Raw genomic sequence first — 26,444 nt, forward strand, 5'->3', positions numbered from 1 at the left:
CACTCTACCCAGTGAAACAAACAGGAAAAGCAGAGTTGCCTATCACAGTACTACTCAGTGTAGCTGCGACCGTGAGAGTTTCTTTTCAACCTACAATGAGATCAGCGCAGAAGTTGAGAACAGGTATAAAGTTACTAATTTGACAGAGAAATTTCACATCTTCTGAATCTAAAAAGAAAAAACTTGAGATTTGTACTCATATGATTTTTTTTCACTTCATTTTTCTAGTAACCCATTTTTATTGTCTTTTACAGAAGCATCGGTCCACAATGGACCGGAATTTTTTTTTTTTTTAAAGAAAAGCCTCACCCTTCACTACAGTCTGGAAAGCACTGGTCACGCACACCTGCCGGGGCCCAGGAAGCCGCAGAGAACCAGCAAAGCTCGCTCGCACTGCATGTGCGGAACTGCAGATCGGGCCGGGCTCTAGGCCAAGAGAGGATGGACGAGGGGCGGGCGGAGACGTAGGCTCGGCCAGGAGCTGCCTCTGGGGTCCAGGCGGGTTCCAGAACATAAGAGAATTCCCTAAGACAATGTTTCTCAGATTCTCCTATGACTGCAGTGGCAAAGGAATCAGAGGCCCGGGGGGAGAGGATGACAAAGGAGCACGAGGGGCCTTGGGGCTGATGGGCTGCAGGGAACCACCCTGTTGGCAGAGATGACGTCACGAGGAAAAACTGACAGTGTGAAGCTCAGTACACAGCTTACGTGCGCCAGTTACACCCCAGTACAGGGAAATTCCTGGAAGGCGAAGGAGAGACATAAGGCACAGAAGATGGATGCGAAGTCAGGTCAGGATGAACAGGCTGCAGTTCCTCAAGTCCTCCGTCCCCAGCAGCTCTGATGGGCCACGTGCAGCACCGCCAGCACGCAGACATGAGCTGCAGCGCACTCGCTGCTCGTGTGTCTGTGTCTCATCACGGTTTTGCACCCGCTGCACTAAATTCACACTGTCCGGGAGAACTTCACCCTTTACCCACCTTTTCTAACAGGTAAGGGTCAGTGGTGACCCTACAGGTGACCCTGTAGGTTAAGGGTCCTTAACCTACAGGCAGGCTGTTGGTCGGATCTGGCCGAGCTCCCGAAGGACACACGACTCCGAGGGAGACCTTCCCCGTCGGCCACTTGCAGAACTGTCTCTGGGCTGTCTGCCCCTCCACCCCCGGAGCAGCTCCCCCAGATGAGGACTTGAGCCCACACCTCTGTGTGTGTACCTTCTCATCATACAGGATTATGTGTCAAATGCGCAAAGCTAAAGAGCGAGAGCCTTCCAAGAAAGAGCAGATGAAATGTTTGAGGTTCACTGTCTAAAACAGTGGTCACTCTCTTTTACCACCGGCTGGGAGCGTTTCCGGAACGTCACGTGAGGCTGCTTCGGTCCCTCCTGAACGCGACCCCAGAGGAAGGTATCACAGCGTCTCCGTGGGACTGCACTGCCCACCTGGCGTCAGTCGTGTGGGGATGAGCGACTACAGCCGTCCGTGTCTATTTTCGGGGGTATCCACACTGTTTGCAAACAGCTCCAAGACAACATCCAGAATAGTGGAACAGGGATGAAACGTGGCTCAAGACACTTCTCAGTTACCATCCGCCCCATGGGACCCACAGAAGTCCTGCTACTTCCACACAAGACGCAATGTGGTCGAGGACCTAGACCCATAAACTACATAGTAATTCACCCCAGCCTTAAAAGACCTCTCTCTTCCTGCAGATAACCTCCAAAGACTATCTAAAAAGACCACCTTGGGCTTCCCTGGTGGCGCAGTGGTTGAGAGTCCACTTGCCGATGCAGGAGACACGGGTTCGTGCCCTGGTCCGGGAAGATCCCACATGCTGCGGAGCGGCTGGGCCTGTGAGCCATGGCCGCTGAGCCTGCGCGTCCAGAGCCTGTGCTCCGGAGAGGCCACTGTGGGAGAGGCCTGCGTACCACAAAAAAAAAAAAAAGGGAAATGCCAGAACAACAGAGGCATTGAGCACTATAAAAACATGAGCAAGCTCTGCTGGGCTGTTAGAACGGAGCCTACAGTCCAAGGGAGGGAAGGGTAAACACTTGTACATCTGTGATTACCTGCCAGTAGACATCAGGGACGCTGCAGCAAGAATGCCCACAATGACCTTCCTCTCGCTCCTGAACCTGCAATGTCTCAGGTGTCTAACACTCCAAGGTCATTTCTCTTTGCTGGTAAGTGTTAACATCTAATGGTCCAAGGTCATCTCTCTTTGCTGGAAAGCATTACTATCTAACAGTCCAAGGTCATCTCTCTTTGCTGGAAACTGTTAATAGAGCAGTAGGATCTTGTATTTTACGTCTTTATTTCATTAGACATTCAGCCCTTTGTTTTTCGTGCGTCATAAAGATGCTGGGTTTGCTGCAAGAAATAAATCAATTCTTTCTCAAACACACACACAAAGTTGGGTACCTTGACATCGAAAATCTCATGAAGCATTTTACACTTCAAACTTTGAAACTTTAACTTACAGAAACTGCCTATTCTCTAATTTTGATTAAAGAGGGTAATATATATGAATCTGACACTATGTCCAACATGTTATAAAAAGGTCAGTTCATGAGTCCCGTGTTAAAACTGTTAAGTCCTTGCAATCAACGAGAAAAACATGGTCCCAAGAAGAAAGGCACAGGTTCACCTTGTAATCTGTTTCTAAATATAAATAACTCATTTTTTAAAATAAATTTATTTATTTATTTATTTATTTATTTATATTTTTGGCTGCCTTGGGTCTTTGTTGTGGTGCATGGGCTTCTCATTGCTGTGGTTTCACTTGTTGCAGAGCACAGGCTCTAGGCGCATGGGCTTCAGTAGCTGCAGCACACGGGCTCAGTAGTTGTGGCTCGTGGGCTCTAGAGCACAGGCTCAGTAGTTGTGGCGCACGGGCTTAGTTGCTCCCAGACCAGGGCTCGAACCCTTGTCCCCTGCATTGACAGGTGGATTCTTAACCACTGCGCCACCAGGGAAGTCCCAACAACTCATTTTTAAAAAGACTCAAGTTTTTAACACTTTGGCTATTCCTCAAAAAGTTAAACACAGAATAACCATATAATCCAGCAATTCCACTCCTAAGTATATAGTCAAAAGAATTCAAAGCAGGGACTCAAACAGACATTTGCACACCCATGTTCACGGCAGCATTACTCACTAAAGCCAAAAAGTGGAAGCAACCCACGTGTCCAAAACAGGTAAACGGATAAACAAAATGTGATCCACACATACAATGGAATGTAGTTCAGCTACAAAAGGAAGGAAATCCTGACACCTGCTACGACGTGACGAGCCTGGAGGACATTGTGCTCAGTGACATAAGCCAAACACTAAAAGACAGATCCTGTGGGACTCCACTTACACGAGTTCCCCAGAGTCATCAGATTCGTACAGACAGAAAGTAGGACAGAGCTCCCAGCGGCCAGAGGCAGGGGCACAGGAGTTAGCGTTTAACAGGGACAGGGTTTGTTTGGGATGACAAAAAGTTCTGGGGGGCTTCCCTGGTGGTGCAGTGGTTGAGTCCGCCTGCCGATGCAGGTGACGCGGGTTCGTGCCCCCGTCCGGGAAGATCCCACATGCCGCGGAGCGGCTGGGCCCATGAGCCATGGCCGCTGAGCCTGCACGTCCGGAGCCTGTGCTCTGTAATGGGAGAGGCCACAAAGTGAGAGGCCCGCGTACCGCAAAAAAAAAAAAAAAAAAAAGTTCTGGAAATAGTGGTAATGGCTGCACACGTTTGGGGTTTTTTTTAGTTGTAGTATAGTTGACATATAACATTATTTTCGATTCAGGTTTACAACATAACGGTTTGACATTCGTCTACACTAAGAATTGATCTCCACAATAAAACTAGTTACCATCCATCACCATACAAAGTTACAAAATTTTCTTTCTTGTGATGAGGACTTTCAAGATCGACTCTCTTAGCAGCGTTCAAATACACAGAACACCATTATGAACTATAGTCACCATGCTGTGCATGACATCCCCCAGACTTACGTATTTCCTAAGTGCAAGTCTGTACCTTTTGACCCCCTTCACCCATTTTGCCCAACCCCCCCCCACTTCTGGCAATGACCAATCTGTTCTCTGTATCCGTGAGTTTCGTTTTGTTTTGTTTGATGATTTTTTTTTGTTTTTTTTGGATTCCACATAAGTGAGATCATTTGTCTTTCTGTGTGACTTATTTCACTTAGCATGACACCCTCCAGATCCATCCCTGTTGCTGCAAATGACATTATATCATTCTTTTTTATGGCTGAGTGATATTCCACTGCATACATACCACATCTTCTTTATCCATTCATCTGTCGATGGACACTTAGGTTGTTGGTGCCCTTTCTTCTCAGCTTAAAGAAGTCCCTTTAACATTTCCTACAAGCTCTTTCCTACTTCCTGAAGAAGTCCATTTAACATTTCCTACAAGGTCATGACACCATCCAGATCCATCCTTGTTGCTGCAAATGACATTATTTCATTCTTTTTTATGGCTGAGTAATATTCCACTGCATTCACACCACAACTTCTTTATCCATTCATCTGTCGATGGACACTTAGGTTGTTGGTGCCCTTTTTTCTCAGCTTAAAGAAGTCCCTTTAACATTTCCTACAAGGTCAGTGTAGTGTTGATGAACTCTTCAGCTCTTGTGTCTGGAAAACTCTTTATCTCTCCCACAAATCCAAATAATCGAGCTGAGTAAAGCATTCTTGGTTGGAAGGTCTTTCCTTTCATCACTTCAAATACGTCAAGCCACTCCCTTCTGGGCTGTAAGGTTTCTGCTGAAAAAATCTGACGAACTTAACAGTTCTGAACTGTACACCTAAAAATGGTTAAATGGTAAATTTTACATTATGTATGTTTTAGCACCATAAAGAAAAAACAAAAGCAATTAGAAATGAGAAATAAACTGGGGGAAAAAAGGAGTCCAGTTTTCAAAGCGTTTTCACCTCCACCATTTCATTATTCTTCTTCTCATTTTACAAATGAAAAACTGAGGTGCAAACACCAAATCAGGGCAAAGCACGGATCAGCTCCCCAGCCAGTGGGCTCTGCAGCCCGGTGCTTGCCCCCTCTCAGGACAGCCTTCTCATTCTTCTTACTCCCCCTCTCTCCACCAACCTTCAACTGAACAATTTAATGACCACCCGGGGGTAAAAGCATTACTCATAAGACTAAGAGAAAAACCTGTGACCATCTGAAAAAGTGGGTATTTTACAGAGGATCGGCACATACAACACCTTGTGTGTCCAGCACCCATTTCCACGTCTGGATACGTTAGGATGCTTTCAGCTGCAAGGAACAAAAACACCCAAAGTCAAACTGGTGTAAACGGTGAGAAACTTATCACACGTAATTGGGAGATCGGACTTGGGAGAGACCCAGGCCCAGGACAGATCAGAAGCTTACAAATCCAGGTTCCTTCCATCCTCAGTTCTGACAGCTTCGTGCCAGATTTGTCTCAAGGCTGATCCCTTCATGGTCGCAGGATGGCTGCCGGGGGGGAACGAAGACTACCATTTCATCATCTGAAGATTCATTACTACCATTATTACAAAGGGCACTGAAAAAACAACCCTGCATTTTGTTATTAAGAAAAACACAGGGAATGGATGCTGCTAGGCAAGCAACAGTGCCTGCTCTGCAGTGTCTCAAACCTTTATAGGTCCATGAATCCCCCAAGGATCTCAGTCAGTGCGTCGGGGGGGGTTAGGTCACAGGTAATGCTGAGGTTGCTGCCCCCCCGCCCCCAGCACCTGACAGCCTCGTCCTGTATCTGTCAGGCTGGCTGCCGGGGGGGCTTGGGAGCTCACCACACAGCTCTCTCTCAGCTGCACAAAACACTCAATGGTGACAAACCAACCATAAACTCCAGCCCTAACGCAGATACCACGGCCGCCTGGAGCGAAAGACATCAACACCATATCAACCCAGCACCCCCTGGAGTCTGTGGCCTGGAAACATTTCTTAGTGAGAACTGTTCCTTCGAACACTGTTTACTGTATGGACTAGTCCCTCCCAAGGTTCAGGCTGCTGAAGGGCCCCCCACCTGCTCTGGCATCCTGCTGCACCTCTGCTCGGTCCCAGGCTGCAGACTTTGCTCTCCTGTCTCTCTGGATCTCTCTCTTTAACATACAGGAAAATCCTTCAAAAGGAACACGTCTCAGCTGTGTCTACAGACCCCCCACTGGGCACCTGGTGCTCAGATTAACAGCACCTGAATCACCTTTGTTTTTAAAAGGATGGACCACAACCAGGCAGAAAACATTTGTTTTCCCTGATCCACCCCCGTTTCTAGTAATGACGCCTCGGTTCTCCTTCTGTGAGACCGAGTGAGGAAGCCCTGCTCCCCCGGGTGGACACCCGCCCACTGAGGCCAGGCCGACCCGCTGCTCCCGACACCGGGATCCTGAGCCCAATGACACAGCGGGTAAAAAAGCCGGAAAGGACTCATCCCAAGAAAGGCAATCTGAAGACAGGGTGACTAATACCCCGGTTCTTTCCGAAACGTGAATAATCAGTCTTCCTCTTATCTACAATTTCACAGCCTTTCCGATAACCCCTTTCTTGACTTAGGTTAGCCAGAGCTGCTTTCTGTTGCCTGTAACTGAAAGAGCCCAGTGGACAGACAGAATGACTACGGAGAACCACGCACTTCCCTGCACAGCAGGACGGGTCACTCAGCTTCAGAGACGACCCAGAGCCCTTCACCTGACAAGGGGACGGGGTCCATCAGCACATGTACTCTGTGCCCCTTTGCAAACATGGAGCGATTCCTTCTGTGTTTTATGGCCAACAAAGAGGGCACTTCAGACATCAACGAACGGTACTTTCCCAAAGGAAAGCCCCAAACTGGAAGGGTCCACACTGCACGGCTGACACGGCTGTAAACAAGGCACAAGTCCTGCCACAAGGGCTCACCTCACACACTCTAGAAACAGAACCGTCTTCCTCAAACGTGCAAAGGAAAATGACCAGAGAAAGAAACAAGCCACAGAAAAAGATACCCGGGTTCCCCGAGACCAGAGACGCACCGTTCCCAAGAACCATAACAAGAAGAACGCACCAGGAGCTGTGAATTCATGGTCAGTGGACATAACGGGCGTTGATCACATCCCAACTCACCGCATGGGGCCAGTGCTACCTTGACACCCAAAACCAGACACAAAATAAGAAAACTATAGAACACAGTGATTATGAACTCAGACTCAAAAATCCTCAAAAAAAAAACACCCCAAAACAAAAAAAAGAAAACCTAAGGAAACCTAAAAAATAAAACACTGCAAACATCTAAAAAGGATTTTACACCGTGATCAAGTGGAATTTACCCTAGGAATGCAAGTTTGGTTTAATATCCAAAAATCAATCAATGTAATATACCATATTAACAGCCTAAAGGACAAAACCCAAAATCCCCGATTCTCTCAACGGGCGTAGAAAAAGGATTTCAGCAGCCTTTCATGATAAAAAACACTCCGAAAACTAGGAATAAAAGAGATATACTTAATGGTCAAAAGATGAATGCTTTCTCCAAAAGATCAGAAACAAGACAAGGAAGCCGCTTCCAGTCATCCTTGTACTGTGGGTCTACACATACAATGGATTATTACTGAGCCGTACAAAGGAAAGAAATGCTGACACAGGCTACAAAATGGATGAACCTTGAGGACACTGTGCCGAGTGAAATAAGCCAGCCACAAAGGGACAGATCCTGTGTGACACCCACGGAGACAGAAAGTAGATGGTGGGGCAGGGGCTGGGGGAGGGGACGGGGAGCTGACGTTTAGTGGGGACAGAGGTTCAGTTTTACAAGGTGAAAGTTCTGGAGACGGATGGTGGGGACGGTTGCACATTATGAATGTATTTAATACCACCGAATGGTGCTCTCAAAACCGGTTAATCTTACACTCCAGGTGGATAGTGTCAGAATTGAATTAAAATGTAGGACAAACTGTAGTATAGATAACGCCGCCAAAATCATTTCACATCAAATTCTCTTCACATTTACAATTACTTTCTTGGGTTTGATTTACAGAAGTGGGTATTCTGGATTACAAGTTATAAACCATTTCAGACTTGATACATACTGCCAGATTATTTTCCTAACAAATCTTACAAATATACCCTCATGCCAGCGATATAAGATAATTATGTTTTTAATAAGATCTGCTAATATTGTAGGCAACTGATAATGTCTATTTTATTTCTTTGATGAATCACTAATCACGCTGGAACACTTTTTGTACTTTTGTACATTAATTATATTTCCTCTTTTGTTTCTATTTTGTTATAGTATCTCTGTTCACGTTCTTTTCCCTACACATGTACTAGGGTTTTCATATTCTGATCAATGCATAATACTAATATTTTCTATGTTGCTTTTGTCGCAAGTGTTTTTCCCAGTCTGTTTTTTGTTTTTAATTTTCAGAAATTTAATTTATTCTTATTCAAATGTCTTTCCTTTTGTAATTTGTTCCTAAAACTTCTGAATTTAAAAATTACTTCTCATTCTAGGACTTTCCTGGTTAGAATCCGCCTGCTGGAGCTTCCCTGGTGGAGCAGTGGTTAAGAGTCCGCCTGCCAATGCAGGAGACACAGGTTCGAGCCCTGGTCCGGGAAGATCCCACATGCCGCGGAGCAACTAAGCCCGTGTGCCACAACTACTGAGCCTGCGCTCTAGAGCCCACGTGCCACAGCTACTGAAGCCCGCACACCTAGAGCCCGTGCTCCACAACAAGAGAAGCCACCGCAATGGGAAGCCTGCGCACCGCAATGAAGAGCAGACCCCACTCTCCTCAATTAGAGAAAAGCCCACGCGCAGCAACGAAGACCCAACGCAGCCAAAAATAAATTAATTTTAAAAAATTAAAAAGTATTTCTCATTCTGAAAAAGTTAATAAACATTTTTATTTTATTTTAGCATTTATCTGGCTGAATTTTATAAGTAACTATTAAATATTATCCATCTGGAATTTCTTCTGATGTAATATAAGGCTATAAAGCTATAAACTGGTTTTGCCCCCCTAACTGCTAACAAATGATCTCACCATTTGTGGGACACTAATTGAATAATTTGCCTCTTTCCCCCTGAAAAACTCGTTATCACAGAGCTTGTGTGATGACCTATGATGTGTAAACAGCCAACACGGCTCATGTCCCCCCCCCACACCACATTCTTCCCTGCAGTAACCAGCTGTTATTCTTGCCCCTTTATTCCTCCAAAGAAAGAAACGTCGGGATAATTCTATCAATTTTACCAGAAGACGCCCACCTGGAATTCTGATTAATGGTATTGAAGCTATATATTAATATGGAAAACTGAAGAAGTTCACAAGAAAAAATGTTCATGTGTGATCCAGAAGATTTCACCCACTCCCCTGGAAGCCTCACTGGTGCAGAACAGCACCTTCCCATGTCCGAGAACTGTTCCTGCACTAATCCCGAGGGAGAGAAGAAATGCTGAAATACTGCACAGAATTACTGAAATTACATGGAGTTGAAATGAGCTTTCAAATCTATTTTAATGCTGACTGAGGGCATGTTTATTAGCACTTACTCATGTGTTATTATACGGCAACATTTAAAGAGCTCTACCTCACTAAGCCAAACCCCATACACACCAAATAAAACATATGACACCATTACTTATTCATTTGACAAGCACTTACTGAGTGCCTCCGGTGTGCTCTGCATTGTCACTTGGGTGTGGGATACACAGGTATCCCAAAAAGCATCAGCAGCTTTTTGTGGGACAATGTTGCATTCTTACAACTTAAGCCCTTTAATCAAAATTCATCTAACAAATCCAACCTCAAATTTTGACTTTCATCCCATTTGTTTAGCTAATCTCTAGCAATGCTTCCTCCTGGGAGGCATGATTAACCAAGGCTGCGCAAAACAAAGCTTCATTTCTAAAAAGTTCCCAAGCCCTGTATCCTTGGCTTTCCCATCACCCACTTAATCTGTCTGCTGCAGCCTTCACGTTCCAGAAACTATCACCACAACTTCCTTCATAGAAAGCATCTAAATGACCAAACGTATTATCAGAAGGCGATGTGGGTGTTTCTTTATTTTAAAAATCAAAAGGGCTCAAGCTGGGAAAACGCTTCTTAAGTCTGGTCTCACGGTCCTCAAATGACCTTTGTGGGAAAAAACAGACCTCTAAAATTTTGAGGAATCGCTGGGACTTTTTTGTCTTTTGTCAAATTCAATAGACAGCTATATAATAAAATTAAGCACCACTTTCTAAACTTCACCGATGTCCTTTGTCATCACCAGTAACACTAGAGAGGGGAAAGCACCTGACAAAGGCTGGAAAGCCCAGGTCTAACACAGGGAAGCAACAATCACGTAGCTTACATACGCCTAAGTACCCACGCTAACACATTCTGTTAAAAGCATGAAGAAATTGCCTTAAACAGACAACTGCAGATGCCTCCTGCTTTGTGCAAATCTGGCAAATGCCCAAGAGACAAAAAGTGCTCTCACTTCCTGATGCGAGTAAGCCAGCATCTAAAAAAAAAAAAAAAAAAAGGACATTAAGTCCAGAACCACCATTAAATTATCTCAGACATTAGCTTGGCACCCACTTCAAAGTTACATGATTGTGATTCTGGTCTGTCTTATAACACAGACAACCTAGTGTCCTATACATATATCTTAAAAATTTTTTTAAACATATTTTTTTCATCATCATCCTCAATCATGTAAATATACTCAATCACCCGAAACCAGCTAAGTGCTAACAGAACTTTCCAGATTCTAGTAGGAGCTGAAGCTCCTACTATCTTAAACTCATTTTTTAAAAAATTTATTTATTTTTGACTGCGTTGGGTCTTCGTTGCTGCGCGCGGGCTTTCTCTAGTTGCGGCGAGCGGGAGCTACTCTTTGTTGCGGTGCACGGCCTTTTCAGTGCAGTGGCTTCTCTTGTTGTGGAGCACGGGCTCTAGGCGTGCAGGCTTCAGTAGTTGTGGCACGGGGGTCAGTAGTTGTGGCTCACAGGCTCTAGAGCGCAGACTCAGTAGTTGTGGTGCATGGGCTTAGTTGCTCTGTGACATGTGGGATCTTCCTGGACCAGGGCTTGAACCCGTGTCCCCTGCATTGGCAGGCGGACTCCTAACCACTGCGCCATCAGGGAAGTCCCTTAGACTCATTTTTGAAAACAGAAAACTAGTCTCAGCCATGTTCCCTGTAAAGCCAAGGATCCCTGGCTTTTACAAAAACATCACTACCCACACTCCAAAGACAAAGGCTGCTCGTTCGGTGGATGAATTACTCCACCTCAAGATTCTAATGAAGACTACGCTCTCATCCCTGACACATGCCTCACGGTGACAAAATCTACACTGTGCTCCACAGCAAGAACAGTTCTGACAGCAATCCGTTAGGACCCAAGGGAACTGGGGTATTCTAATGTGGGCAATGGCCTTAAACTCTGATGTTCTGGACACCATTTTACCACACACTCTCTGAATGAGAAAATTTGAAAGTAGTGAACGAATATTTCTTTTGTTGTAAGATTTCCCATTAGAATAGCAGAAAGAGGCATTCAGCTCAAGCCCGAGGAGTCAGGCTCAATCTTAACCTGTATTCAAACCTCTGAAGAATAAATCCAAGCTGGAAGGAAGGCATAAGCCAGACGCCAGAGGTCCCTTCTTTAATTATGTGCTCATTACTGATTAGCAGGGGTCGTTTTTACGTTTCTGCATGTGCCTCTGTGAGCCCAGGACTGACGGCACGACTGCCCTTGAGGGCGTCCAGGCACTCGAGGCCGCGGCTGGTGATCTCCCCATCACGTTCCAAGGATTCGAGAGAGACGTCCTCGACTGACGTCACCACATCCCGCCCCTCCCCAGCTGTCCTCCGGTGGAGATGGTAGGACGCCGGCAATTCCCACAGAAGCCCCGCCCGCAGGGCCACCGCCTGGACGGGGACCTGGCCGGGGTCAACCTCCTGGGCAGGATCGGGGGCTCATGAGCTCCTGGAGGAGCCCCGCCCCCACCAGGGGAGGGCGCACGGCTCAGAGCACGGGTCTCGGCCCCAACCGAGCCCTCGTGGAATGGGAGCACGACGATCACGGGCACCACAACCACGTGCTCGTCCGCGTGCAGGGCTCCCGTCCAGCACGAGGCTCAGGGCGTGAGTGTGGGGCAGCAGCAGACACGGAGAGGGGCCTGGACCGAGTCACCTGACAGCGCGCATCATCTGTCACCTGGTTCCACCGGGTTACAAAGTAGTCACGGAGGAAGAGGAAGCTTCCCTTCTCAGAAGTGCGGCAGCTAAGACAGGAAATGCCTTCAACTGCAGCATCACATCAGCCGAACCCTAAGGAGTTAACCATCTAGGTGGGAAGTCCGCAAAACACGGCCCCCAGGCCTGTGAGCTCAGAGTTGTCACGTGTTCACCCGTGCTCAGGAAACCTCCTCTCCTCCCTCTTTCCGGACAACCAGCATGGAGTGCGCGTGACGTGCGGGGCCCCGTTCGTCTGGATGTCTCACACGTGGAAACTGGTCTAACTCCGTGACCAGCACTATTCCCTTCACTCCGCACCCGAGGCAGAGGCAAGCCGGGCACCCCCGGCGGGTAAACGCGAAGCTGGGGTCTGAGCACAGGCTCTTTCCCGTGGTAACATCTGATCGCACAGCTCTTTTCATCCCGGTAACATGGAGCTGGCAGGGGTACGGGAGCGCCAATGGGCCAGTGCTCCAGCTGGAAAAACCAACATCCCTGGAATCAAGTCACCAGAATTCAAGCTCCAGCTCCTTCCTGGGTCAGCTTCCTACCCTGAGCGCATCTTTCAAATTCCCAAATCTCCGATTCTTCATGCGAAAGCAAGGATGTTCGTATTTATTCTTATTGGTCATTCACCTACTTACTGAGCATCTAAGAGGCGCCAGGCATTGTCGCTAGATCCTGGGACACGGGCTGAACGGAGAGAAACCACCTCTGAAGGGAGTGGGGTGTAGGGTGGAGCTCTGGGGAATCACCCCTCACAAGCGACGTGGCAGGTTTTATACCATTGGGGTCATGGTGCACGGGGCCGGCAGGGGGGCTGGGGAGGGAGGAAGGGGAACAACAGGGCTGGACTGCCAAGGCAGCATGGAAAAGATGACTCCAGAAACGAACCCAGAGGATGGAACACCTCACAAGGCACAAAACACTGGGAAAGAGGGTATGTAAAAACCTGAAGACACAAAAGAAAAAGGTGTGTCCTAACTTCAAACAGTTCTCAGAACACATTTCTCCTAGGGACCTGGGGGTAGGAAGGGGCGGATGAGTCACAAATGGGGCTGGGAAGGTAGGGACTGGGGGAAGAGGCAAAAGGTTTCATAAAGCCCAAAGCTCTGCACACACAGACGAGGTTCAGGACAATCGTTACTAAGGCCCAAGTCATCACCAACGGTCAACATTCCCCTGTGACGTGAGCTAGCACACAGCCCGGACAAGCTCAGACACAGGCTCCAAGACCCGCCCGGAGCTCTACTCCAGTGGCACCGAGGGGCTTCATACCTTCCCACCCTTTCCATGCAAAATTTCAAATCCAAACAACTGCAGTTCTCAGCCAGACAGTCTGCATCTGGAGAAGCCAGCCTGTGTTTCTAACAGAAGCTTAGAGGGAGCTGAGATCTGCAGGGTCCTTATAAAGACCTTTCAGTCCCCCACTTCTGGAGATGTAAGAGTCCAACACCAAAAGCACTGTGCCGCTTCCCTCTAACCTCCAGAGTCTTTGATGAAAACCTATTGTCTTTCCAATTTCTTCCCATAAACGAATGGTGTCAATTTGCTCTGGCTGCTTTCAAGGTTGGTTTTTGTTGTTGTTGCTTTAATATTTATCTCTTTATTTATTTGGCTACACCGGGTCTTAGTTGTGGCACGCGAGATCTTTAGCTGTAGCATGTGAACTCTTAGTTGTGGCATATGGGATCTAGTTCCCTGACCACGGATTGAACTCAGGTCCCCTGCACTGGGAGCGCAGACTCTTAGCCACTGGACCACCAGGGAAGTCCCTTTCAAGGTTGTTTTTTTTTTTTTAATGTCTTTAGTTTTTAGGAGCTTAATTATGATACGTCTTGGCCTGAATTTTCTTGGGTTTATCCTATTTGTGGTGTGTGCAGCCTCTTGAATCTGTAGGTTTACATTTCTTGCCAACTTGGGGAAATCTTTAGCCATTATTTCCTCTGGGCCTTTTCCACCCCACGCGCTTCCTCCTCTGCTTTCAGAATTCCAAGGTCCCACAGGTCCCCAAGGCTTTGCTCTGTTCCCCAGTCTATTTTCTCTGCCGTGAGTGCGGGTGAGGCCACAGTTGTTTCTGGGTGTTTGGTTGAAGTCGAGCATTTACTGTCTAAACATTTTTCTTCTTGTTAGACTGTCTTTCCTGGTCCCACAGAGAACAGTCTTCGTTGTGACATGTTTTTGGTCTGTACCTGCTGGCATATCTAGAAGGCCAGAGTCTGGGATAAAATGGGGATATGAGTGTAAAAAGAAAACCCAGACAACTCATCACCCCATTGTTCATCAGGCCCCATTGTCCCTGCCAGCTTGCCTTCTTCTCTCCACATTTCAGAACTTTTTTTTTTGGCCGCGTCATGCAGCTTGTGGGATCTTAGTTCCCCGACCAGGGATCAAACCCAGGCCCATGGCATTGAAAGCACCGAGTCTTAACCACTGGAATGCCAGGGAATTCCCCACACTTCACAGTCTTAGGCTTGTTTTATACATAATGTCTAGCGTTTATTGTGCTTAGTGGGAGGAATAGGAAAATGTCCACCTGATCCATATTTCCCAGGTTCTTAACCATTTGAATGCTGGGAAAAAATCTGAAGGTTAATACTTTGCGACATGTGAAAATTCTATGAAATTCAGATTTCAGTGTCTGTAGTTAAAAGGTCACTGGAAAGCAGCTGTGCCCATCTACTTACATGCCGTCTACAGCGGCTTTCACGCTACAACAGCACAGCTGAGCCGAGGTGACAGCATCTACCACGTGGCCCTTTAGAGAAAAGGTCTGATCGAGGGCCCTGACCATCCACAGCTGCCAACATCATCGCCTCCTGACGGGAGGACCCACCGCCTTCCCTCACGCAGTCACGGGTGTGGGAGCCCAGTCAGGCTTCTGGGCCGCAGCTTCCAAGAAGACGTGCAGGTCGAGGCCACGTTCACACCAACACTAAGACGGCAACTGCCTCTCTCACTCTCCTCTCACGGGTCACTGTGAAGTCTTCCAGAAGCTACGTGACATGAAGTATTACAAAAGAATGAAAGCCAGCTGTCTTCCATTAAAACATTGACGAGATCTGCCCAAAAAGTATTTTTAAAGCCACTCTTCTCTATACGTCTAAAGGATTTTAAAGCCACTCCACTCTTCACTATTTTGTTTCTTTGGAAAATAATCACAAAATATTTATGTTAACATACAAAAGGTTGATTAAATTTCAAATACAGCAAATATCAAGAAGCTCTTCAGGGTCCTCAACAATTTTTAAGAGTGGAAAGTGGTCCTGAGACCAAGAAGTTTGAGAACTGCTTCTTTAGATCCAACAATCAATTTATACACTTTATAGGGAACAAAGAAGTTGAACTGTGCCCAGAGGATGCGACCTGCCAAATCCAGACTGTAGGAAATTCTTCAAGACAAGGAACCCGTTTCTTCAACAAAAAAAATCACAAGAACAGGAAGGGGGAAAAAAAAGATGGAAGGGGTACCTATATGTTAAAAGAAACTGAAAGACTTATCAAACTCTCAAAAGGTATGAACCTTATTTAGATCCCAATTCAGAAAAAACTATAAAGTGAATGTTTGAGATAAAACAAAAATTGAACACTAACTGGGTAGCTGATGATACACAGGAAATAGTACTAATCTTCTTCAGGTGGGATAATGATGTTGTAGTTATGTTTAAAAATCTTTTCTAGAAGAGTCCTTACCATCTTAGGATACCTATTAAAATCTCTAGGGACTTCCCTGGCGGTCCAGTGGTTAAGAATCCTTGCTTCTACTGCTGGGGGTGCGGGTTTGATCCCCGGTCGGGGAACTAAGATCCCACATGCTGCGAGGCCAAAAAAATAAAATAAAATAAATAAAATCTCTAGGATACGACACAGGGCAGAGCAGAGGGACAGGACTGGGCCTCGGTCACAGGTGAGGTCACGCCAGGCAGTGAGGACTAAAGCTAAGGTAGGACATGGGGACACATTATTCTACTTTTTGTGTTTATGTCTGAACTCTCCATTAAAAAAAGTTTAGGGGCTTCCCTGGTGGTCCAGTGGTTAAGACTCCTCGCTGCCACTGCAAAGGGCACTGGTTCGATCCCTGGTCCGGGAACTAAGATCCCGCATGCTGCCCAGTGCAGCCAAAAAATTAAAAAAAATTTTTTAATTAAAAATAAAACAAGTTTAAAAGTACAGACTTCATGACATTCTTCCCCAGAAGCAGGGGATGAGGCTGGCCCATCTGCACTGGCACGACCCCCGTGCGGGGAGGTCTGCAGCCCACATTTCGGGAGCAGCTCTGCCTGGTTCCTGACTCTCCCCCATGACGTGCCAAGTAAACCGGGCTCCCGGTTGAAGGCTGGCATGTCCCTACCTCCTGAGGGGCTCAAGAGACACTGCCTGGGGCCCATGTCTTACATTAATGACAGCAAAGCTATAATACCTGGTGACAAATGATCAGTTCCTCCTTTAATTTCGCAAAGACTTTTTTAACTTCTCCTCTGGTACCTGGACACAAATAACCCCCACACAAGACAGACAACGAGTTCCACACTGCATCGTAACTACACACACCCCGGCTGACAGCACCGGACAGACCTGCACTGAACTGGAACATCGGTCCCCAGATATGTCAAGGTCGCCACCACGTGCGTGCCACAGCCAGGAGCTCAAAATGAAAACAAACACACACACATGTACACACACACACACAAAGACACCAAATTTAAGTGAAGAACGTGATCTCTCCTGATACATTCTCTGCTGGGCCTCCAGAGTGAGATTGGGACCCTCCACGTTCAGAAAGAAGGACAGTCCGGCAGTGAGATGATGCAACTCCCTCGCGGCTGCCATGCTCGGGGAGCAACTATTAACCACACAAAGAGGACGCCTTGAGAGCGAGGAGAAGTGGGAGCCACAGCCTCGCCTGAACGGGAGGGGCCACGGGGAGCGGGCACAGCTCAGCATCAACCTCGGCTCATCTCACCCTGTCCCTGTGACGCGGGGACTTCCCAACCTCCTGTGCTGTTTCCTCATCTGTAAAATGGGCATAAAAATCCTGCCTCAAAGTGCAGCCGTGTCAGATTTGTGAAACAGATGTTTAACTCCTTTAAAGTACTTGTGTCATCGTAGGCCATTAATAAAAGATGGTTATTACTAAGAAAGTTTCCAGAAAAGCAGCCTAGCCATGAAATGAAATAATCTAAACAGGGATGACATCATTTGAACTTCTTCCCAGTGGTCCGTGGGTGCTGGGTCTCTGCCTGCAGAGTTAAGTTAAACCACATGTGAAGGCCATCTCGTCTTACCCCAAGTTCTGTGAGTTTATTCAAGCACTGTCACAGACACTCAGAAGAGCTGGCTCTGGACTCTTCAATTCACTAATGAATGAAGGAATAAAAGGAGAAATAAAGCTCATTTAAATCCCGTTTGTTTTTTTCTTGGACGTCTAACAAACATGACGGAGATGTTCCTTTACTTCCAGAGCCTACAATTTGGCAGAAAAGATTAGATATCTCTACGAATAACTGTAACATAAAACAGAAGTTGATAACTACCCGAAAAGAAGCCAAAGTGCTTTGGGAGGAAAGACATAAGCTCTGAGCCCTGAGCCCCCAGCGCACAACCTCAGTCCACATTGCAGGAACTCTGTATCCAGGGGCCAGAGGCAATCCTGCCCCGACTGCAGACAAGACACAGGAGAGGAAGGTTTTCCAGCCCAAGAGAGCCGCGTGGACAGAGGCCCTGTGATGGGAGAGCACCGGATGTTTTCAGAACCAAGGGGCCTGTGACAGGCCGGAAGGTGACAAACAGCCTGAACTCCAGGCGCGGCAGTTTGGCCCTTATTTGACAGGCAATCGGGAGTCTTCTCAACATTCTGAAAAGAGGGGGGGACATGACCAACATGATGCTTTAGGCGAATCTGGAACCGACATGAACGACAACAACCTGAAAGATTCTCATGAGCTGGGACCACGTCCCACTCGCCTGGGAATCTCTGCAGCCACACCCACCTGGCACCGGAGAACCACATGCCGCATCCACCACGTGGAGAAGGAGAAGGACCCACCAACAGCCCAGTTCCACCACCAGCTGTGCCCACACGCCCCCCCAGGTGGGCCCTGTGCTGCTTGGCAATGCGCCCGGCCTCAGGAGTCGAAACAGACACACGACACGAGGACTCCCACTCTCCCCGTGAGAATTACCTCATGGCCTGTCTGTGCGGATGGTCAGACTTGTTCCCTAACAGATGCACCAGCAGAGGAGCCCGCCAACAGGAAGGCCTCTCGGGCTGGCCCTGGGGGACAGCGCACAGGGTGAAGAGGAGACCCAGGCCTCCGGGGACGAAGAACCACCGTCACCAGCACGAGGGCCTCAGAACCCCAAGTCCCCAAGGATGCGCTTCACAAAAGGAATCCACTTCAAAGAGGTTGACATCCGGGACCTTTGTGATACACTAGCTCTGGGGCAACATCTGATACTTCATCCAGACGTTTCCAGAATTACCATGTTCATGGGGCTCAGATACATCAGACAAGGTCTCACCTGGGCGTCTGCAGCCTATGGGGATGTCCCAGGGTCAGGACCGCAGGTAAAACCGGGGAAATCCGAGTGAGATCGAGGGACTGCATGACCGTCGATACTGTGGCTTGGCTCACGCACCACCATTTTGCAAAATGTTATCAATGGGGAAGCGGGGTGAAGGATACACTGGATCTTTCTTACTGCTGCATGGGGCCCTACGTGACCTCAGGTGAGCTACGTCGCTCCTGCGCGTCCCAGCCCAAGCTCACCCTCCACCCTCCGCGCCCTCCCCTCCCATGGGATGCACTGGCCACGGCCAGCTGTGTCTGCACCTTCCAACCCACACACAGAATGTCACTGTGGACTCATCAAGGCAAAAAGTATGCTCCGACGTGAAAAGGATGCAGGAACGTGACCCCCTCTCCCATGAGCTCCTGCGTGCAAACGTCTGATGAGACGAAACAAGAGATGAGTGGTCGTCGCACAAGGGGTAAAAACCACAGCTGCTGGAGGGTCCACGGAACGTGGCAATGGGCACCCCAGCTCTTGCTTCTCTAGTATCTTAAAATTAAAGTTTTTGGAAGACAACCTGGCCACGGGCCAGCGTGTAACGTAGATGACATTTCTGTAGGCAGGAAACCACAGCTTAAAGCACAATTAACGAGAAATGTAAAATCGACCAGCAGTTTGAGATGCTTTCCTTCTATTTAAGGGCAGCCCTAGTTGAGAACGTGACCTACGCTGAGGTTTATTTACATGATCTTCTGAGGAACAGACACAAGATTACTGAAAACAGAGGCTCCTGGGGTAAAGCTCTGTGCTTCCATCACCGGCCTGGATCTGCCTTCCCCACTGCAGGCCCCCGGACCCTGAGGAGGGCAGGAAGGTCCCCTTGGGGAGGAAAGGGAAGGCCACGCACTGCACCCACACCCAGCAGGAGAAAGAGCGTCCAGGAGTGGTTCAGGGTCACCCCAAAGGCAAGGGGGGCGATGAACAGTCAAGACAGCGGTCCTAACAGCCCTAGGCCTGCAGGGCACACGGCAACCAGAACTGAGGCACCTTTCCCGCTACCAAGTCTTCATCAGTTTCCTTAAACTAAGTGCTCGATTTCCTCAGCGCACAAACAGGCAGAGAGCACTGAAGACCTACGAAGACCCTCGCTGCCAGGACACCACCTCTTCATAACACGCTGGCATCGTGCCCGGAAAAATCCTTCAGGGCAAAAGCTGCTTTTCCCCTAGTGGTTCTTCAAGTCCCACTGAAACTCCCTCCAACTAGAAAGCACTCACTACAACAAGCATTTGCCTCACATTTCTAAGAAAACTCTTTGTAGATTTCCCTTTTTAAATATTCCAAATATCTGCATTTCCCTCATGATTTCAGGTTATGTTAACAGTGGTTCTCAAAGGGTGGTCTCGAAACCCTGGAGGGTCCCCAGACCTTTTCAAGAAGCCGGGGGATGAAAAGTGTTTTCATAATAACGCTAAGAAGCTCCGGGAAGATGCTGGGCCCTCCGCGCGGTGGAGGCATTTTCACTGATGGTACAAAGGCAGCCGTGGGCCCAATGCCAGCCCCCAGCACCAATCAAGGCAGGGGCAGCGGTGATGGGACCCAGCGCCTCACCCCAGGCACCTGCAGGGGAAGAACACCCCTTTCCCTTCTCAGTGTCCCTGATGAAAGCGGTGTTGCCCCAGCCACTCTGGGAAAGTCTATGCTCCTGAGAAAGCTAAACATGGAATCACCATGCACCCGGCCACTGCTCTCTTGGACAATTATTCCAGAGAAAGGGACGCTTATGGTGACATCAAAAACCTGTCCACAAACGTCCATATGTCCTTATTATTAATAGCCAAAACCGGAAACAGCCCAAATGTCCTTCATTTGTTCCTCATTTGACAGTTAAGCCGTCCTATATACACCACCCTGAAGAGAAACTACAATACACACAACAGCCTGGACAAGTCTCCAGGGAATTAAGCTGACTTGTTTAAAACGCAATCCCAAAAGGTTAAGAACGGTATGATCCCACTCATACAGTATTTCTGAAATAACAAAATTTTAGAGATGCTGAATGGATGTGTGGTTTAAAGAGCAGGCGGAGGAGAACACAGAGGAAAATGGAATAGGAGGGACCCTTGGGGTGAGGGCACTAACTGTCCTCTATCTGGACCTCAGTGGATACACACACCCACACTCATGATAAAATTACACAACACACACACGACTACAGGTAAAACTGGGGAAATCTGAATAAGATTAATGGATTGTATGACCATCCGTATTGTGGCTGGGACTGTGCACTACAGCTTTGCAAAACGTTATCAATGGGGGAAACTGGGTAAAGGATACACTGGATCTTTCTATACTATTTCTTACAACTGCATGTGAACCTACAATTCTCTCAATAAAAGTTTCTATTAAAAAACGTACACCCATGTTCATAGCAGCGTTATTCACAATAGCCAAAAGGTGGAAACAACCCAAATGTCCATTGAAGGATGAACGAATAAACAAATGAATGGTATAAACATACAATGGAATATTATTCAGCCTTAAAAAGAAAGGAAATCCTAACACAGGCTACAAAATGGATGAACCCTGAGGACACTATATTGAGTGAGATAAGCCAGCCACAAAGGGACAGACTGGACGATTCTACTTATATGAGGAACCTGGAATAGCCTAAATCAGAGACAGAAGATACAACAGGGGAGACCAGGGGCTGGAGGAACAGGGGAATGGGAAGCTGTTTAATGGACAGAGTTTCAGTTTCGCAAGAATAAAGAGTTCTGGAGATGGACAGATGCCAGCGATGGCCACACAACATTATGAATGTGCTTAATACCACACAAAAAAGCAAGGGATTGTGAAGGGAAAATTCAGGGTGGGAATGGGATGGGATCAGGAGACGATCAAGGCTCTTAAAAGGAAAGGGTTATACTCTTTTTTTTTTTTGGTTCTACTCTTAATTCATATTGTATACACTGTATTGTCATTCTTTATATCTTACATATATTTTAAATTTTGTATTGATTGAATTTTCAATAAATTTTTTTAAAAACAAAAAAAATGTCCTTGATGAAGCAATACAAATTACTGTTATTAAATCTCGAACTTTGACCTTGTATTCTGTTTCTTGTGATGAACAAAGCACTTGGGCTGCATACCACAGTAAGACGATTGTCTGCAGGGAAAGCACGAGTGTGATCCAGTGCCGGCTGAATTAGATGCTTTTTTTCATGGTCTACCATTTTTACCAGAAAGAATAACAAACTATGGTTTTTAGACTTGCACTTGGCAGACATTTCTTGAAACTAAACAAAGTGAGTCTGTTACTTTGAAGAAAACAATTGCCAAGAGTTTCCTATCAATAATAAAAATCAAGCTTTCAACTGAAAATTAGAATGTTGGAAAACTTGTATCCACCACCTGGAGTTTGACAGCTTCTCAAACTTAGAGAGTTTCTAAGGAGATCAGCCGTGATATTAAGAAATATTATTTAGTGATGCTGTATAAAGAGATGTGTCAACATTTGGAAGGGCTGCCTAACTCAGTGAATCAACATTTTCCAAATGAGGGTGATGTTACAACGGGGCACAAGCCCCTTCCAACTGCAGGGCAGACGGTGAATTTTAATGTCATGGAGAGTGAAAACCTCCATGTAAGGCTTCAGACTCCACATCAAACTAATCTTTAAGAAACATTAAGCTTGTCTAGTTTTGGAGTAATAACGAAAAATACCGCAACTACGTGAAAAGCTATTAAAGTACTACTGCTCCCTTTTCCAACCACACGTCTGGTTAGGAGCAGATTTTCTTCAGACTTCAACCAAAACGGACCGCAATGGACTGAAAGCAGAGCAGGCAGGAAAATGCAGACATTTAGGAGATATGCAAAATGTTAAGAGCAGGGCTCTCGTCACACTAATTTTTTGTTTAGGAAAATGCTATTTTCATAAAGCATGCGTTATGTATGTTGAGATCACAGACTTATTTTACGTTTAATGAATGAGTCAATGTCCTTTAAAGTCTCAGTTTCGTTTCTAATTCGGTAAATCTCGAGCCCTGAGACGTCCCCTCCCTCACGGACGCCTCTCGCAACCCGAGCCGGGCTGCGAGCGCCGGGCGTGGGGAGCGCCGGGCCGGGACGCGGTCCACTCGGGCCGCCGGCTCTGCAGGCCCGTCCGTCAGCGCACGGGGAGGGGCCGGCAGCGCCGCCGACGTGGCTCTGGCTCCGGCTGCGGGTTCACGGCCGCCGCGGCCTTACCTGTTGGTCATTCCTGCCGCCACGCCCAGCATCTCCGGCGGCCACGCGAACCCGCACCGCGTACCCGCGCCGCTCCCGCCGCTCCCGCCGCTCCCGCCGCTCCTCCTCGCTGCGCGGACTGGCAGGAAGGGGCGGGGCGGGGGCGGAGGCCGCGCCCACCTAGGCTCGGCCCCGCCCAGCATGCCCCACCCACCCACCTCCGGAACCGCCCGCCCGGATGTCGGCCCCGCCTCCATATAGGCCTCGCCCCCTGGACCGCCCCATATAGGCCCCGCCCCTATGTGGGCCCCGCCCCCATATCGGCCCCGCCCCGCCTTGGCTCTGCCCTCGCCTTCAGGCCGCCCCTCCCCGCGCGCCGAGGCCCCGCCCTAGCGGAGGCGGACTCTGTCCCAGGGCGTGAGGGCACGGCGCGGTCGGGGTGAGGGGCTGCGTCGCCCTCCGTCCTGCTCCGCTGTCCCGGCACCAGAATCCCGCGGGCGGGGAAGGTGGGCGGTGTAGGTGCTGATGTGAAGTCAGCTCCGCTCTGACCCGGTGCGCGCTGTGGGGCCGCTCCTGGAGCTGCAGCAGCGCTGAAGACCCCGTTTACGGACAGTTCTCGCGGAGCGTTCCGGGGAACCCGGTGAGCCCCGAGGGGTGGCAGCTGCCCTTTACGGAGGACTGCAGTGGCGGGGGGCGGCGTGCGGCAGCGGAACACAACTGGCCACACGCTTGTACAGGCAGGGCCAATGCAGTTTGTTTTTAAGAGTAACTGAGGAGGTTTGTTTAACCAGGACATTAATTAAATCACGGTTTATACACATAGTACTACACAGATGTAAAAAAAATAATAGCCAACAAGCACATGAAAAAATGCTCAACATCACTAGTCATCAGGGAAATGCAAATGGAACCGACCTCACACGCAGGGTGTTGTGTTGGTTGAGAAACTGGGGCCCTGGTGCACTGCGGGTGGGAATGTACACTGGTGCAGCCAGTGTGGAGAACAGTACGAAGGGTCCTCAGAAAACTAAAAAGAGAGTTGCCGTATGATCCAGCAATCCCACTCCTGGGTATTCATCCAAAAGAGTTGAAAGCAGGGGCTAGAGGAGATATTTGTACACCCAAGTTCATTACCAGCATTATTCACAAATGCCAAAGGATGGAGAAATGGATAAACAAAATGTGGTCCATCCATACAATGTAATATTATTCAGCCTTAAAAAGGAAGGAAATTCTGACGTATGCTACAACACTGATGAAACTTGAGGACATTGTGCTGAGTGAAATAAGTCAGACAAAAAAGGACAAAGACTGTCTGATGCCACTTATATGAGGTCCCCAGAGGAGTCACAGTCAGAGACAGAAAGTAGATGGTGGTGGCCAGAGGCTGGGGGAGGTGGAAGTAAGGAGTTTTGATTAACAGGTACACTTTCAGTTTTGCAAGATGAGAAAGCTCTGGGACTTCCCTGGTGGCGCAGTGGTTAAGGATCCACCTGCCAATGCAGGGACACGGGTTAGAGCCCTGGTCCTGGAAGATCCCGCCTGCCGTGCAGCAACTAAGCCCGTGCGCCACAACTACTGAGCCCACACGCTGCAACTACTGAAGCCTGCGCCCCTAGAGCCCATGCTCCACAACGAAGAGAAGCCACCGCAATGAGAAGCCCGCGCACCGCAACCAAGAGTAGCCCTTGCTCACCACAACTAGAGAAAGCCAGCGCGTAGCAACAAAGACGCAACGCAGCCAAAAACAAATTAATTAATTAAAAAAATAAAAGATGAAAAAGCTCTGGAGGTTGGTTGTACAACAATGTGAATATACTTGACGTTACTGAACTGCACACTTAAAAACGTTTAAGGTCAATTTTATGTTATGTATATTTTACAACAGTTTAAAAAAATAAGGCAGATGATTTGTAGTAATAAAGAATGACCTCTGCAATATATTTCAAGTAAGGAAATAATGAAAGGGAGAAAAGTTTGTTTAGTATGCTGCCGTTTGAGGGAAGAGAAAAGGGAGACACCACCCACAGGCGCGCGCGCGCGCGCACACACACACACACCACTTGTATATTAAGAAATATCTGGAAATATAAGATATGCAAGAAACTAGTAACAGAAGTTGGATCTGTAGAGGGTCTAGGGATTAGAAAGAGGGGAGAACATGCACACAAAATATATTTCCTTAATGGAGTATTATAAATTCATTAAAAATTCAAGTTATAAGACAGTAGTAATTTGAGAAAATATGCAGTGTGGTTAATTGTATAGGATAAGTTAAAAATTTTATATACAGTGTGTGAATTACAACTGGTTAAAAATGCTTAAATATCAACAGTAGTTCTGATTTGTTTGGAGAACAATCTGTGATGTTTTCCTATATTTCTTTGTTTTCTAGAAAAGAATATGTATTAATTTTTAAAGAAAAAATCAAAGTATTTAGAGACTTGTCTTGATATCTAATCTCCCAACAAATTTCATCTCCCACTTCTTTTCGAATAAAGAGTTGGGGTTGTTTTGCATATATATTCCAAATGTTCCCAAAAGTAAGAGATTAATTTCATATCAATTGCTTTGCTTAATTGTTGTTGTGGTTATATTTTATAAAGCAGGTTTCTTTTCATGGTAGCTTGCTTCCAACATACTGTAGTTTGTGATCTATTAATCTTGCTGTCACTTCAGGACACTTGGCTAAAAACTGGCTACCTCTGGGTCTCTAATGGGTGGTTTTAAAGCAGTAGTGCATTTCATCATAGTTATCCTGTCTGTGGACGGTTATCTGGGTGAGCTGCTTCCGTGGTTGACCAATGTCTGTCACAAAGACGGAAAAAAATATTGTCTCTTGGTCTTAAATGTTAAAGTGTGTTTCTTATTGTTCATATTTCCCTGGAGTCTCTCAGGATGAAACCACAATGTCTGCAAGACTGCTTCATTCATTTCTGTTTTGCCTCTCATGACTCGGCTTTTGAAAATGAAATTTGGTATTTGTAAGTTTATGTGTTACACGTATGTGGATACACATTTACACACAAAAGGCATATGATTGGAAATAGTTTAGAGGTTGTATTCACAATAAACACTTATTTAATGTGGTTTTTCTTCTTTTCATCCTCCATGGATCTCCAATAGACAAGTACGTAATAGGAGGACAGGGAAAACAGCGTTTATCTGTCCAGAAATGGTGGGTTAGTTAGACAGCTTTTTCCTGCATCCTCAGGTGATATATACTCATCTCGTTTCTGGCTCCATAGCAGAAGAGCTCTGCTCATACGTGATGTGTCCTGGTTGAGAGGGAAGGGTGTGGGCTCAGGCACATTCGCGTTCAAATCCTCCCAGCCACCTGCTGAGTGGTTTACCTTCTCCCTGCTTCAGACTCCTCCTCAAAAAGGAAATAATAACAGGGCCTACTTCAAAAGTTTGTTAGAGGATTAAACAAAATTCACCTTTCAACAAATATTGGTGCCAGGCACTGTTCT

General features: G+C 47.2%; 1 protein-coding gene and 1 long non-coding RNA gene across 3 annotated transcripts in view; both read right to left on the reverse strand.

Moving 5' to 3' along the window:
• Positions 1 to 23,128, reverse strand: part of LIMS1 (LIM zinc finger domain containing 1) — a 94,136-nt gene extending 71,008 nt beyond the window's left edge. For both annotated transcript variants that reach the window (XM_004277717.3, XM_012535981.3), the window contains exon 1: positions 22,993 to 23,128. In XM_004277717.3, the coding sequence (XP_004277765.1) occupies positions 22,993 to 23,024 (32 nt within the window). In that variant the 5' untranslated portion in view covers positions 23,025 to 23,128. The remainder of the gene's footprint in view (positions 1 to 22,992) is intronic.
• On the reverse strand, positions 4,099 to 17,145 carry LOC125960865 (uncharacterized). The gene is made up of 2 exons (XR_007470962.1): positions 15,919 to 17,145; positions 4,099 to 15,221 (listed from the first exon to the last, which is right to left on the reverse strand). It is a non-coding gene; the product is annotated as an uncharacterized LOC125960865 (long non-coding RNA).
• Positions 23,129 to 26,444: the final 3,316 nt, after the last annotated feature.

The sequence above is a fragment of the Orcinus orca genome, chromosome 13 (genome assembly GCF_937001465.1).
Source record: "Orcinus orca chromosome 13, mOrcOrc1.1, whole genome shotgun sequence".
Lineage (NCBI taxonomy): Eukaryota > Metazoa > Chordata > Mammalia > Artiodactyla > Delphinidae > Orcinus > Orcinus orca.